Source organism: Barbus barbus (assembly GCF_936440315.1).
Source record: "Barbus barbus genome assembly, chromosome: 14".
NCBI lineage: Eukaryota > Metazoa > Chordata > Actinopteri > Cypriniformes > Cyprinidae > Barbus > Barbus barbus.
In genome coordinates, this window is record NC_136742.1 from 7,214,175 (window position 1) to 7,229,609 (window position 15,435).

General features: G+C 46.0%; 1 protein-coding gene across 2 annotated transcripts in view; it reads right to left on the reverse strand.

The window, feature by feature from the left end:
* LOC306880216 (connector enhancer of kinase suppressor of ras 3-like) overlaps positions 1 to 15,435 on the reverse strand; it is a 51,574-nt gene that overhangs the window by 17,695 nt on the left and 18,444 nt on the right. For both annotated transcript variants that reach the window (XM_079433589.1, XM_079433588.1), the window contains 3 exons: positions 14,672 to 14,835; positions 3,483 to 3,685; positions 473 to 560 (listed from right to left, as the gene is read on the reverse strand). In XM_079433589.1, the coding sequence (XP_079289715.1) occupies positions 473 to 560; positions 3,483 to 3,685; positions 14,672 to 14,731 (351 nt within the window). In that variant the 5' untranslated portion in view covers positions 14,732 to 14,835. The remainder of the gene's footprint in view (positions 1 to 472; positions 561 to 3,482; positions 3,686 to 14,671; positions 14,836 to 15,435) is intronic.

A 15,435-nucleotide genomic window follows, 5' to 3' on the forward strand; every position in this document is an offset into this window, starting at 1 on the left:
CCTAGTTTGGTGGCAATCGTATGGAAATCCTCAGAGGAGTATATCAAATTCCAGAGCATGCGCTTTTTAAACAGCCCTGAATAGCCGACTTCCTGTTGGGCGGAGCCTAAGACATGCTGTGCGGAAGTTGTTCAGCTCAATGAGTTCTATATGTGTACCGAGTTTCATATGAATACGTGCAAGTATGTGTGAGCTATACATCAAGTTTTCTGACAATTTTCCAGGGGGCGCCGTAGAGCCCCTGTGCCACGCCCGGGTCCCAGCCTCAGCGGCGTCCTAATGGCCGCAGGTTCCAATGTGCGTGCCAATTTTCGAGAGTTTTCGGGCACGTTAAGGCCCCCAAAAGTGCCCGGATGATTGAAATAAAAAAAAAAAAAAAAAAAAAAAAAAAAAAAAAATAATAATAATCCTTAGAAGAACAATAGGGCCCTGCGCCTTACTGGCTTGGGCCCTAATGAACACAGTAACAAACCTTCTGGACAGTTGTGGTCAGTTCCAGACAGAGCTGAATGATCTTGTTTTTGGTTGAGGTGAAATCACTGATTCCTGTCAGGGGAGTCCTGTAGGCAAAAACAAAGAGAACAAGTGTAACTCATCCAAAAGCTCATGAGATGTTCACACATTTGGAAATTCTGGTATGTGTAGTTTCAAGCCCAAACATGCAGTCTACGTATATGAACGTGTGTGTGTATGTCAGCAGCCTGCATGACATCAAGAGAAAAGATTTAAAGTGTTTTGACTGAACACAAAAACCAAAACAATAGTTGGTGAGAAACCTGCCAGTAAAAAATGTGATGCTGAAATTTATTTGCAGTCATTTAAAAACCCTGTCAATGACTTACAAGGCCCTGTGTACTACAACATATCTAGTATGAAAATACTGTAGCGAGCTAGAACTGTTGTTCTAAATTTGTTCTAAAATGTTTTCCAAGCATAAGATTTTGGGTTCACTTTGAATTTTTAGTTTTCTTAGCGTTAACAGAACGTTACATGAAGGTTAGCATAACATTGAATTTGTCAGCCTATTAATTTGTCGTTATTTTTTTTCTTTGCGCAAAAAAGTATTCTCATATAGCTTCGTAACATTACGGTTGAACCACTGGTTTGACCAGTGTGGCACTATAGCTCAAGACTGTCATTCAGCCCTCCTGGATGCAATTCAATAGAAGAAAACACAGCACGGTTTTCCCGCAATTTTGTTTACTTAAACACTGTTGTTGCGGGTTGTTTTTCATGTCCGCACGTTAAAGCGACCCCAATAACGTGATATTTAGCCCCTGGAATGCGAATTTTAGCGGGAACCCGCTAGTGTATTTTACTCCCCGGAACACAGTTTTTACTGGGGGACCCCCCTCAAAACGCGAATAGGCTAGTTTTGAATAGCAATTGGGAGAGTTTTGTTGTGAAAACCTGGCAACCCTGACTTCAGAGCAAACGCAGCCAAGCCTGAAGCTGCTGAGCAGCGTAAATATATGCTGCACGCTTTCCTCTCAATAATGAAATAAACAACAAAAACTGACAGCGGTGAGAAAGCAGCAGTTAAGAATGCATATAATTACAGCGATGTGGATGTTTGCACGAGCTCTGCAATTCGGTACACTAGTGAATTCAAGTCACGTCACGTTTATTGGTTACACTTTACTTCAATAGTCCACTTTAGACATTCTACTAACTATAAGTAACTTTGCAACTACATGTGTACTAACTCTCAGAGTAGACTGTTAGGGTAGGTTTAGGGTTAGTAGAATAAATTGACATATACTTGCAAAGATTCTGATAGTATGTTGTATGTTGTGGACTCATTAAAATAAAGTGTTAGAAGATATTAAGCAGACAGTCTACTAATATTCTAATGACTGCTAGCTGACATGTAGTTGCAAAGTTACTTACTGTTAGTAGTATGTCTAAAGTGGACTATCAAAATAAAGTGTTACCCGTTCATTTATATAGTACTTTCTGCAATAGATAGACTTAAATTAAGCAGCTTTACAGTATGAAACAGAGTCAGTGTCGCTTTTAGTTGGGAATGACATGAGTAAGGAATAATTGACGACGGGCCGTTGAATTATTAGAAAAATAATGCACACCCGAGGTGGTGATGCGGCCACGACGCGAAGCGGAGTGGCTGTTACACCTCGGGTGTGCATTATTTTTCTAATAATTCAACGGTCCGGAGTCAATTATTCCGCTTATACTACGGTTGCCACACCTCAAGACATCGATCAGATGATATATTTCAAGGGATTCGTCCGGTTTTTCTACTTAAATCGCTATTGTGAGTAGGATTATTTCTTCCGCATCTCATCCAACGACTCTTTTGCTAGTTCCAAAACGTCATTTTAAAGCTGGCAATGGAGGCTTGAGCCGTTGATAGCAGACTAATGCAGTTAATAATGAAGTTATTAGAAAGAGAGCGAGAGAGACAGAGACACAGAAAGAGAAACAGAGAGAGAGAGAGAGAGAGAGAGAGAGAGAGAGAGAGAGAGAGAGCTTGTATGAATTAGGCTACCTCTGTGTGTCCCTCAACAGTGTTCTGAAGCACCGTCTCTAAACTGTAAGTCTGCTTTAAGATGCAGCGCTGTTATTACCTCGCTAGTGAGAAATGTCTGTCATGTTGTTGTTTTTGTTAGTCCTGTGTGCTGTATAGGTAACGTTAGCACTACTGTATGCTAATTTCCGTTATTACAGTTAACTATGCGAAGTGATATGGAACTGTAATGCGGTCAAGAGAGCTGCCTGGAACTACGTTCGCCGTGCGTTTCCCTGAAAATAATTGCACACCTCAGAACGTTCGTCAGCCAATCAGATTCAAGCATTCAACGGCCCCGTAGTATAAGCTTGTATAATTAATGACAGACTTTTCCATTTTTGATGAACTAACCCTTTAATTAAAGAATATAATTCAAGACATTTGAACAATGTTAAACAAATGTTTTCTCTTGACACTGTGATAACTTGAAGTCAGGTTTCATTATATTTAAATACACATTTAATTTAGAATCCCTTTAATAATGTTAGCCTGAGTTGTTTAAACATTCCTTGTTAGGTGGGTTTGCATAAAATTATTCAAAAGGTTCTCTCAATGTAATTAGTTAGTGCTATTAGTTAGTGTTCAGCAGAAGAAAGCAACTTGAACAGGTTTGGAACAAATCGAGTGCGAGTCAATTAATTTTAATTTTGAGTGAACTGTCCCAATATTTGTTCCTAACATTTATACATTCTTTGCATAACATTAGCCAAAGCTGTTGGAACATGATTCAAATAAAATCTTAAAAATTCAATTAAACCTTTTTTTATACATACATAAATCATTTTTTTCTTAAAATTCTACGAATTTTAACAAGATGTCCTGTTAACACTATTTTAAGAACATTTCTTCCAAGCATTTGCACAGCCTTTACATTACTTTAGCCAAAGTGCTTGGAACATTCCTTGTAGGTGAAGTCTGTAAGAGACAGAAAGAGTGTGTAAATCTCACATACCGGTCAAGCCATGCCAGCATGCCCTTGGCAGCCCCTATCAGCTCCACCACAGCGGTGAGGAACACATTAGGTGGTTTGTTTGGACTTCCTCCATCATAATTAGGGTTTTTCCTGCGCTCTGACGCACAGTTGTGCAAGTTGTTAGATGCTGCTCGCATCTGATCCACCAGAGTCTTCAAGTTATCAGTCTCCACGCCACAGTTCTGCAACAAAATAAGCATTTGCATTAGTCATTTTAGATTAAACTAGATTTTTGATCTAAAGAAAGTGGACTTTTTCCATTCAAAAGTCAATGACACAATGCTATGGTATTAGGTGTTCCTAAAGTGCCATGAGTGCTTTTAGCAAGTTTCTATGCAATTGCTAGGGTGTTTGGGATGGTTGCTTTCTGAGAGAGACCTATTCCCAGTCTCTATAGAGAGATAGATCTGTAGATACTCTTGTTTATACTTTAGCCAACCTCTAAAAAGAGGACTTCTTACGCTCTTGATGAATGAATGATCCTCATTGACTTCCATAGTATTTTTTTCCTTACTATGGGAGTCAATGGGGACCATCAATTGTTCGGTTACTCGTATTGTTCCAAATTTCTTCTTTTGTGTTTGACAGAAGAAAGAAACTTATACAAATTTGAAACAACATGAGGGGAAGTAAATGATGACTGAATTTTCATTTTTTGGTGAACTATCATTTCAAGTGTGACCTGAATGTAATGTTCCCTATCAGTCGGTCACTCCGAGTCACGTCGGTGACCGACGAATTGGGATCTTGCTTAGAGAGACCAATCCCCTACGAGAGTATCTAAACAAGCCAATGGATATTGGCATGCGATTATTGCATCCAGCTGCCGCTAATCACAATGTGAGTATAAGTAGGCAGCGGGTGCAGCGCATATTCAGCTTTTCGCTTCGGAGCCGAGCGTTCTTCGTTCTGCTCCTGACCAACTCTTCAAAGTGTCTGCAAGTCAGTGTGTTGGTGTGACGGCGCGTCAGCGGTGGTGGTCTCCCTTTGTCGAGTGGGTTGCACACATCGGATTGCACTACCCTCTGATCGTGCTGCAAGCGGCCATCTCCCCTGTGTGCTTCAGCACACTAAAAGAGTGCTTTTCTCTAAAAGAGCATTCACGGGTGGAACATCTTTTTAAAGACGCGTCTTTTTCAAGATGCCTTTCCACCCGTGCGTTTCTGGATGCGGTCGTTACCTGGCGCCGGGTGATGGTCACGATCGTTGCCTCTCGTGTCTGGGCTTTGATCACGCTGAGGCAGCTTTCGTGGATGAGTCATGCTCTCACTGCGGGAGTATGAACATCGCGGAGTTGCGGACCAGGCTCCGTTTCCTGCAAAGGGGCGGAGTGCCCGTGCCCCTGCCTAGATCTAGGGCTCCCCCTGGCGGCAGCCGAGGGACCACTACCTCTGACAGTGGCCGGACTGGTCTTACGGTGACAGTGAGGAATTCCCCTCAGGGGGGGGGTTCTTTTTGCCACCGGCACTTCGCAGCCTGTGGAGCTGCCAAGGGAGCATGCTGGACCCTCTCATGGAGTACCAGCTGTATCCTTTGGTGCTCCCCTCGACGACCAGATGTCAATCGCTGCATCGGAGGGTGAGTCTGACCACTCTGGGGATGATGATTCGGCACCGTTGCCACCCTCTGGGTGGTCAACGGTTCCGGATTCGGATCCAGAGATGGTGGCTATGCTTGCCCGGGCCGCCGAAAGGGTCGGGCTCGAGTGGAATCCTCCACCGCGTCCCGAACCCTCTAGGTTGGACGATTGGTTTCTCGGGGTGGCTCGCGCTGGTTCTCAGGGCCCCACCCCGGTGCCTTTCTTCCCGGAGGTGCATGATGAGCTCACTAGATCATGGAAGGCACCTTTCACTGCCCGAAACCGGTCTGGTGGTTCGTCCTCCCTCACCACCCTTGATGGTGGGGTAGCGCGGGGGTATGCGGGCATCCCGTCAGTGGAGCGGTCAGTTGCGATGCAACTGTGTCCAACTACTGCTACCACTTGGCGTGGGGTTCCGTTGCTCCCCTCCCAGGCCTGTAGGCACTCGTCGGCCCTGACCGGCAGTGCGTATACGGCTTGAGGTGAAGCTGCTTCCGCCTTACACGCTATGGCGTTGTTGCAGGTCCATCAGGCTAAGGCACTGAGAGACCTGCACGAGGGTGGTCACGACCCAGAAGTTCTCAGAGAACTTCGTACCGCCACGGACCTTGCGCTACGGGCGACGAAGGTTACGGCGCGGTCTCTGGGCCGTGCGATGTCCACTATGGTGGTCCAGGAGCGCCATCTCTGGCTGTGTCTGGCGGACATGAGGGAGGCAGAAAAGAGACAGTTCTTGAATGCCCCTCTGTCCCAGGCCGGCCTTTTCGGTGACACAGTGGAGAACTTTGCCCAGCAGTTCTCCGCTGCACAGAGACAGACTGAGGCCATCAGGCACATCCTGCCCCGGCGTGCAGCTGCTGCCTCCACCCGGCCGCCGGTGGCAGCGCCTCAGCCTGCTCGTCGCCGAGGGCGGCCGCCTGCCGCCGCCCCCGCTCCCGCGCTGCAAACGCAGCAGCCTCCAGCAAAGCAGCGCCGTGGAGCCGGCCGCAGGGCAGCCGCCCCGCCCGTCCAGGCCCCCGCCAAACCTGGTGGTAAGCGTAAGAGCAAGCGGCCCTGAGACGGGCGACCCGGAGATGGGGGGGGATGCTCTTCGGGAGATGGTGAACGCACCACTCCCTCCCCCGGAGGAGGGCCGGGCGGAGAATCTTTTGTTTCTTTTTTCCCCGCCACTGACCTCTCGGTCAGTGGCACCCAAAAACTCGACAAAAGAGCAGTTTCCTCTATCTCTGGGTCCCCCGAGGGGACGGGAAGTTGTGGACGAGTCAGTCTTGATCCACACTATCCCGCCTCTCTCGCCAGTGAGCAGCTGTGGGCGGTTCGGGAGTGCGGTCAACCGTACTACCCACGCACCCTCTGCCAAAACGCAGGTTGGTGTTCCACACACGCTGACCCTGCTTCGGACCGGCAAAGAGACGCCCGAGCACGGTCCCTGCGTTTCTCCTCGCTGCCCCGCCGCGGGTACGTCAGTGGTCCCGCTGGTGCCACTTGTACGGTTTCTGGGGGCCTGGTTAGGGCTTCCCAGTCTGTCTCGTTGGCTCCGCCAGACCATCAGACTCGGCTATGCGATTCAGTTCGCCCGGCGTCCTCCCAAGTTCAGGGGCGTCCACTTCACGTCAGTGAAAGCGTTAGATGCTCCTGTCTTGCGCGCGGAGATCGCAGTCCTACTGGCGAAGGATGCGATAGAGCCGGTCCCTCCAGCCGATATGAGGTCGGGGTTTTACAGCCCCTACTTCATTGTACCCAAGAAAGGCGGTGGGTTGAGACCGATCTTGGATCTGCGTCTCTTGAACCGGGCTCTTCACAAGCTTCCGTTCAAGATGCTCACGCAGAAACGCATCTTCGGGTGCGTCCGTCCCCGAGATTGGTTTGCAGCGATCGACCTGAAGGACGCGTACTTCCATGTGTCGATCCTTCCGCGCCACAGGCCATTCCTGCGGTTTGCGTTCGAAGGACGGGCATATCAGTACAAGGTCCTGCCCTTCGGGCTGTCCCTGTCGCCCCGTGTCTTCACGAAAGTTGCGGAGGCAGCCCTAGTTCCCATGAGAGAACAGGGCGTTCGTATTCTCAACTACCTGGACGACTGGCTCATACTGGCTCAGTCTCAGGACCAGTTGTGCGAACACAGGGATTTGGTGCTCTCACACCTCAGCCATTTGGGCCTTCGGGTCAACTGGGAAAAGAGCAAACTCTCCCCGACGCAGAGGATCTCTTTTCTCGGTATGGAGTTGGATTCGGTCAGTCAGACAGCACGCCTCACGCAGGAACGTGCTCAGTCGGTGTTGAACTGCTTGAATGCGTTCAAGAGCAGGACAGCGGCCCCACTGAAAAATTTCAGAGGCTCCTGGGGCATATGGCAGCTGCAGCGGCAGTCACGCCGCTGGGGCTGCTTCATATGAGGCCGCTTCAACACTGGCTCCATGGCCGAGTCCCGAGGTGGGCGTGGCAGCGCGGCACTCACCGGGTCCAAGTCACACCGGCCTGCCGCCGAACCCTCACCCCGTGGTCAGACCTTTCGTTTCTGCGGGCAGGAGTGCCCCTGGAACAGGTCTCCAGGCATGCTGTGGTTTTCACGGATGCCTCCACCACCGGCTGGGGTGCCACGTTCGACGGGCTTGCAGTGTCGGGGGTTTGGACGGGCCCCCAACTGCACTGGCACATCAATTGCCTAGAGTTGCTAGCGGTACGTCTGGCCTTGATCCGTCTCAGAAGGCGCTTACGAGGCAAACACGTATTGGTCCGCACGGACAACACTGCGACCGTTGCGTACATCAACCGACAAGGTGGTCTGCGCTCCCGTCGCATGTCGCAACTCGCCCGCCACCTCCTCCTCTGGAGTCAGAAGCATCTGAGGTCGCTTCGTGCCATTCATATTCCGGGCTTGCTCAACCGGGCAGCCGACGAGCTGTCACGAGCTGCGCTCCCCGGAGAGTGGAGACTCCATCCCCAGACGGTCCAGCTGATTTGGAGACGTTTCGGACCCGCTCAGGTAGACCTGTTTGCGTCCCTAGAAACCTCTCATTGCCAGTTGTTTTACTCCCTGACCGACGGAACACTCGGCACGGATGCACTGGCACACAGCTGGCCGCGGGGCCTTCGCAAGTATGCGTTTCCCCCAGTGAGCCTTCTCGCACAAACAATATGCAAGATCAGGGAGGACGAGGAGCAGGTCCTGCTTGTGGCGCCGTACTGGCCCACTCGGACTTGGTTCTCAGAGCTAATGCTCCTCGTGACAGCCCCTCCTTGGCAGATTCCTCTGAGGAAGGATCTACTGACTCAGAGACGGGGTACCTTATGGCACCCGCGTCCAGACCTCTGGAAGCTACATGTCTGGTCCCTGGACGGGACGCGGAGGTTCTAGGTGACCTACCCCAAGGGGTAGTTGACACCATCACTTCGGCTAGAGCGCCGTCCACGAGACAGGCCTACGCCTTGAAATGGAACCTGTTCGTCGAGTGGTGTTCTTCTCACCGAGAAAACCCCCGAAAGTGCCCGATCAGAGTCGTGCTTTCCTTTTTGCAGCAGGGGTTGGAGCGAAGGCTGTCTCCCTCCACCCTTAAAGTCTATGTGGCTGCCATTGCTGCCAACCATGACCCCGTGGAAGGGAAGTCGGTGGGTAAGCATGACTTGGTCATCAGGTTCCTTAGGGGGGCAAGAAGGTTAAATCCTCCACGGCCCCCCTCTATACCCTCTTGGGACCTGTCTCTGGTGCTCAAAGCACTACAGCAGGCCCCATTTGAGCCTTTGCAGTCAGTTGAGCTGCAGTTTCTTTCAATGAAGACTCTGCTTCTGCTTGCATTGGCCTCCATCAAGAGGGTAGGGGACCTGCACGCATTTTCGGTCGACGATTCGTGCCTAGAGTTTGGGCCGGCTGACTCCCAGGTAATCCTGAGGCCCCGGCCTGGCTACGTGCCCAAGGTTCCCACTACTCCCTTCAGGGACCAGGTGGTGAGCCTGCGAGCGCTGCCCTCGGAGGAGGCAGACCCAGCCCTTGCTTTGCTTTGTCCCATCCGAGCGCTAAGATGCTACGTTGACAGGACACAAAGCTTCAGGACCTCAGACCAGCTCTTTGTCTGTCACGGAGGTCGGCAGAAGGGGAAGGCCGTCTCCAAGCAGAGGATGGCCCACTGGATAGTGGACACCATCACCCTGGCTTATCAGGTACAGGGTGTGCCCTGCCCGTTCAGGTTGAGAGCTCACTCTACTAGAGCTGTTGCATCCTCCTGGGCGTTGGCTCGTGGCGCCTCGCTGGCAGATATTTGTAGAGCTGCGGGCTGGGCGACCCCTAACACGTTCGCTAGGTTCTATAGCCTTCGTGTGGAACCGGTTTCCTCCTGTGTTCTCACCTCAAACGGGTAGAAGCACTGAGAGGTTCCGTTTTCGGGTCGGCTTGCTAAAACTGCTCCAGAGAGTCCGTACTGTAGACCCTGTCGAGTTCCTCCGTCCCCTCGGCAGTCAGATGTGGCGGAGCATCTGACGCCAGGCCCTCACTCGCTGAATCCATGAGAACCGGTAGAGGGCTGGGTTCCATATGAAAGGCCTTTTGGACCCCATATGTGTATAGTCCACGGTATAGCCTGAGAGCCCGTGTTTCCCCGGCAGGTCTTCTGCCAATCTTCATGAGGTACAATTTCCTCTAATTCTCCATATGCGCCTAAGGTTGATCATATGCGTAATTGCTCCGAACCTCCTACGGGAAGGGCGAGCTTCCGTAGCGTCCGGTTCCAACTAGAACGGGTACGTTTTCCCAGTGTTATCCAGTCTTACTGAGTGGGTAGTGCCATGGCAGCAGTAGCTGGTCTTCTGCGGTAGCCCTGACCTGCGCCAAAAAATAGGGGCTCAGGAGGCTTCCACAGGACACTGGAAGGGGCAGTACCCGTGGCCTTTTGGTAGGGATCCCAATTCGTCGGTCACCGACATGACTCGGAGTGACCGACTGATAGGGAACGTCTCGGTTACGTATGTAACCCTCGTTCCCTGAAGAAGGGAACGGAGACGTCACGTCCCGTCGCCACGGCTGCTGTACCACCGCTGAGCGGCCGGGTCACCGGCTCGGCTCCTCAGCGAAAACCTGAATATGCGCTGCACCCGCTGCCTACTTATACTCACATTGTGATTAGCGGCAGCTGGATGCAATAATCGCATGCCAATATCCATTGGCTTGTTTAGATACTCTCGTAGGGGATTGGTCTCTCTAAGCGAGATCCCAATTCGTCGGTCACCGACGTGACGTCTCCGTTCCCTTCTTCAGGGAACGAGGGTTACATACGTAACCGAGACGTTTTCAGACAATCAATACAGTAGCATGTTAACTGCAATTTAGTGAAAATGCACTATAGTTTCAATTTATGTTAAATCCAATTAGCTGAACTTTACAGTGCTTTTTGACCCACTTTCATTGAAATACGGTTAAAGTGCAATTAAGTGTGCTAAAAAAGGTCATAAAAGTGTACAGTTTTTAAAAATACACTTTTAAGATTTAAAGTACTCTACAAATGCAGTAAATTGGGGCAAGTTGTCCAATATTATTGTCAGGCTGAAGTTTAAAACTTAGGGGTTTTTGTCCAAATCCATAACAATAAGTAATAATAATAGTGGTGGTGCTGACAGTACCACTAATAATGCCTGGCTTATCAAGTGCTAAAGCAGTTTCCATTTGTGTATCTTCCACTTTAGTGATATGAAATGTGAAGTATGTGGTGTTTGTAATGCTATGTGACAGTGGCTACAGCGCACGGGTCATTCTCAAAACCTTTCCAGCTAAAAATCCCATTGCATTCCATCGCATCGGTCGGAGCCGACGCATGAACATGGTCACTGCCTGACTTCAAAGGGATTCCAGAAAACCGTCTCTGCTCTAAACCCAGCCAGACACGGACAAGCAGACTGTCTGCATGGACATGAAGTCGGCTAAGAAGTGCACAGACTTTGGCCTGGTCAGCTACAACAACACAGAATACAGGTGCTTGAGGGAATAACCTCACTGAGTTCAGGAAGGATGCAGGTGCTCTTCTGGAATCGTCTCCTGTTGTTTTTGTATTACAACGAAGCTTAGCTCTGATGAGTTCATGATGGAGGAATTATTAAAGGAATGATAAAGGGAAATCCATCCTCCAGATATTCGTTTCATGCTGTCCTCCTCGGAGATGAGGAGGAATAACTGTGATAGAAATTAAAAGCAGAATCTCTCACAGACTGTAGGATCTATTTAGTTTTGAATGGACAAGCATTTCATTGTAACATTTAACATCTAATGAAAATGTTATTTCAATCAAGTCAAATTAAATCAAGTCATATTAAATCGCAATAGTAAAATATAAATTCGCAATTGTGAAAGAGTCAAAAGAAGATTCCAAGTAAAAGAAATGAAGTCATAACTATTTATTTTTTATCTGAGGTGAAAACAGCCTCAGCCAACAAAGTGTCATTTATTAAATATAGCTGCCATTCCTCTAGGATCATTGAAAAATATAAATATTAAGGCTAACCATGACAGGATGTTTGGTTATTTAATGCTGATAAGTTTGTAGCTGTTTTGATGAGAAAAACTAGTGTAGTTATTAGAAACTGTTCAGACTCTTCTATCTTGTGTCAAGAAATGGTGTCCATTACATACATTTTTGAGTCTGTCTTGTATTGTACTAAACTACGGTACTTTACCGCTGTGGACCCGAGCCAGAGTGAGATGGGGAGTTTAGCACGTCCTCTAACACCCATGAAAATGATTTTAAAAATAACCAGAAACCGAACAGATACACTGAGTCTGAGTCAATCCGCTGGGCGGAAACCACTGGAACAATGGCGTGACATATTTTCCTGCGCTGGTTACTGTGTGTTTGTGTGTATGTGTGTGCGAGCACTGGGCGGGGGGGCTCTCTGACAGGTGGGTGGGTCACATCTGTTTCCTGCTCTCCAGGAGATATCTTCCAGAACATTCTACCCATGGGTGCTAGAGCTGACCTCTCACAAATTCAACACAGCATTGACTATTCCAGCCTTCATGCTACAGCTCCTGTGTGGCTCTCCGCTCAGTACTGCCTAGAACAGGTGATGCTTAAAAACTAACGGAAAACCACTGAGGTAAATCTTTTCTCAACAACATCCTTGTGAACAGCCACCCGGTCTGACAGGTAGAGCTCCAACATCAAACCACACCAAACCACTTAGCTTCCGTTTACTGTTTGCTGCAGGCGTGTTCTTTCAAAGAAACACAACTTCTGTACAATTATGGACAGATATAAAGGATTAGTTCACTCATTATTGCTATTTGCACACTTACATGTTCCAAACCTGTATGCATTTCTTACTTCTTGCATATGATGATGACCAGGTGCTGTCAAACAACATACAACAATATTAGTAATATTACTAATACTATTTTATTATAATGTTATACAATTTAGTGTAAACAAATACTAACAAAAAAAAGTATTTAAATTGCATATAAAATAATTGTCCATTCGGACCACACAGATTTAACATAAACAAACTAATTAATATAAAATGTGAAGCATATTTGTCAGTTATACATAAATTAAATGGGTAAAAAAAGTCAGATTTATGTAATAGAACTAATAAACAACAAAATAACAAGGTTTATATATTTAACATTATTAAATCCAATTTCTTTCTATCTCTATATCTCAATAATCTATATTTTTTATTAACTGAATTGAGTGTGTAAATCTTACCTGTTTCATTTATGTATTATAAATATGCATCACATTAAGTTTTTTTAGTTTATATTGAAACTGTATAATCCAAATGGATGGAAATGGTTTATGCAATTCAAATACATAAATCTTAAATGTAGACCTAAACATATTTTGGAGTTATTTGAGTTTTAGTTTTATTTTGTGTAGATAAAATTATTTAAGAGCAAAAATAATAATTTTAAGTGAATTTAGGCATCACAACATAATAATGTACTAGTGTAATATGTACAATAATGTACAAAATGGATATTAATTGTGAGATTTGCCTAAGATTAGTTCGATTTTTAACAGTGTTATAAAATTATATATTTTTTTATTTAGATTGAATGTATTAAAAATAAAATTAATGTTAATTATTAATTATATTAATAATATATGAATGTAAATAATATGAAGTCATTCCCTTTGGAAATTTGTTTGAGTCGTTGCCGCCCCAAAAAGGGCAACGAATCAAAATGCAAAAGGCCAAAAAGACTGAATGAATCACTTATCATACACTTATCAATATTAGAGATTTTGACATTTATCGTAAATTTTACATTTACATATAATAATTTTATATATATCCACTTACCAATAAATTTAAATGTATATCTAATATTGACAATATTATACTAATATACTGTATACAAAAAAAAGGCTTCATGAGGCTGAGTAAGAAGAGATAACTTTCATTTTTGATTAGTTTCCTTTCTAAAAGTACCATTTCACGTACAAACAAATTACACAGAGAAAAGGCAACAAAACAGAAAGTGTCTCATCAGTGTCTCTTTAGGGTGCAGTCTCCAATTATAAGGTCCTGTCCTGACAGAATAGACTCTGAATGGACACAGTGGACACTGTTTATTCCAGCTGACCCTCCCAATTCATATCCTCCACAATGTAGGCAGCTAGCACAGCTTCTGCGATAAAAATCAGTACTGTCTACAACTTTGGGTTTGCTAAATGCACACAAAAACACACACGGGGTTATACAGGCAGAGCGTTCCTCTACTTCACCATGTGTTTTAAGGTGCACTTTGAGGTCATTAATACTGTCTGAATGGGAAAAAAAGAGAGTGGGGGAAGTTGAGAAGAAATCTTGGGAAGGAAGTGAGAGAAAACAGCTGATCGGAATGCCTGGGAAATCTCTGCTTTCCTGTTCACGGCGGTCTCCACCTATAACAGAGCTCATGCTCTTCCAGGGTTAGATAAGGGCATTTGTGACAGAATGCTAAGCTAGTTGTGTCCAAACAGATTTTAACATGATAACAGCTTTATTGACACTAAAACATGACATATTAGAGGCATACAATATGACTTAATAAAACTCCTCATAAAAAATGTATGTTTGGCTATAACAGCACAACCACTTTAGTCCAATTCACAAACAAATTACATTTAAGAGCCAATTCTTTTAACGAATAACAAAAGACATCTGACTAATGATTCAAAGTTTCTCCAATTAGTAGTGCTTCATTGTAGTCACATGACCGTCTTGTCATATTGCTTGTGAGTCGTGTCCAGTCAATTTAAATCATTTTGATTATATTGCCATTTTAATTGGATTTTGTGTAAAACAGTAGCATTCTACACCGTGTTGTAAACTGCATAATTTGACAATTTTAGGCCAAATCTACAGTAGGTCATCAGTATTTTATGAATACAGAAAACATACTGTGCACAGTATATACATCCTAAATATTGCAGGAATAGTAAGAATAGTACAGTAGTATGCTATTCCGAACATAGACATAACCTGTACTTTAAAAAGGAGAGCAAAGGTCAGCACCTATATATTTTCTGATGCAGATAAATATCATTGGACAAGGCTTCTCTGGGAAATCTGACTGGATACGTGGTGGGAAAAGGGCATCTGAGTGAGCTGAAGTACTGACCAATGCGCAGAGCAGATCCACAGCCTCCAGAATCAGCTCCTGATGGCCGACGCGGGTCATCGTCAGCTCCTCCAGATCCTGATGGGAAATCTTCAGAAGCTGCTCTCCACTGATCTTCTCTCTCTCGAAGTTAGGAACGTACTGCTGGAGACTGTCGTCCAGCCCTGAGACACAGACAGAAAGTGAGAATGAGAGACACAACACAAAGAAACTCTTTCAGAGAGAGTGTGTTTTGACACCGCAAGCGTCTATGCAAATATTGAGCCGCTGAGTCAATGTAGCTCCTCAGTATTTCTCACGTACAAGAGCCAGTTACTGTACCTGGTCTGAGAACTGATCATTGCTATATATGGGCAAACAAATAAAGCAAGATCTATGAGATCACATCACTGTCCTGTGGTTGATGTGACTGGAGTCCAAGTGCGTGAGAAAATGTCATGCCATCATTAATTCAACAAACACACAATACACACACAATCAAATGAAACAGCAAGTGTTTGCTAGGCAACTTTGTCTGTTAATGATAATAATGTGTGATTTCAAAATGCATGATGTCAACCCTTTAACCTTTCATATGATCTTGTGTATTGCTGACGTGTAAAAAATAATTTTAAGAATAACCTACATAATTTATTCCAACATATATAAGGGTTGGCATAAATGAGTGAATATCATCTGTCAAGACAAATTTTGGGCCATACTTCACTCCCCCACCTACAATCCCTGCCGGACCTGAGACTCAAACCCACAACCTTCGGGTTACA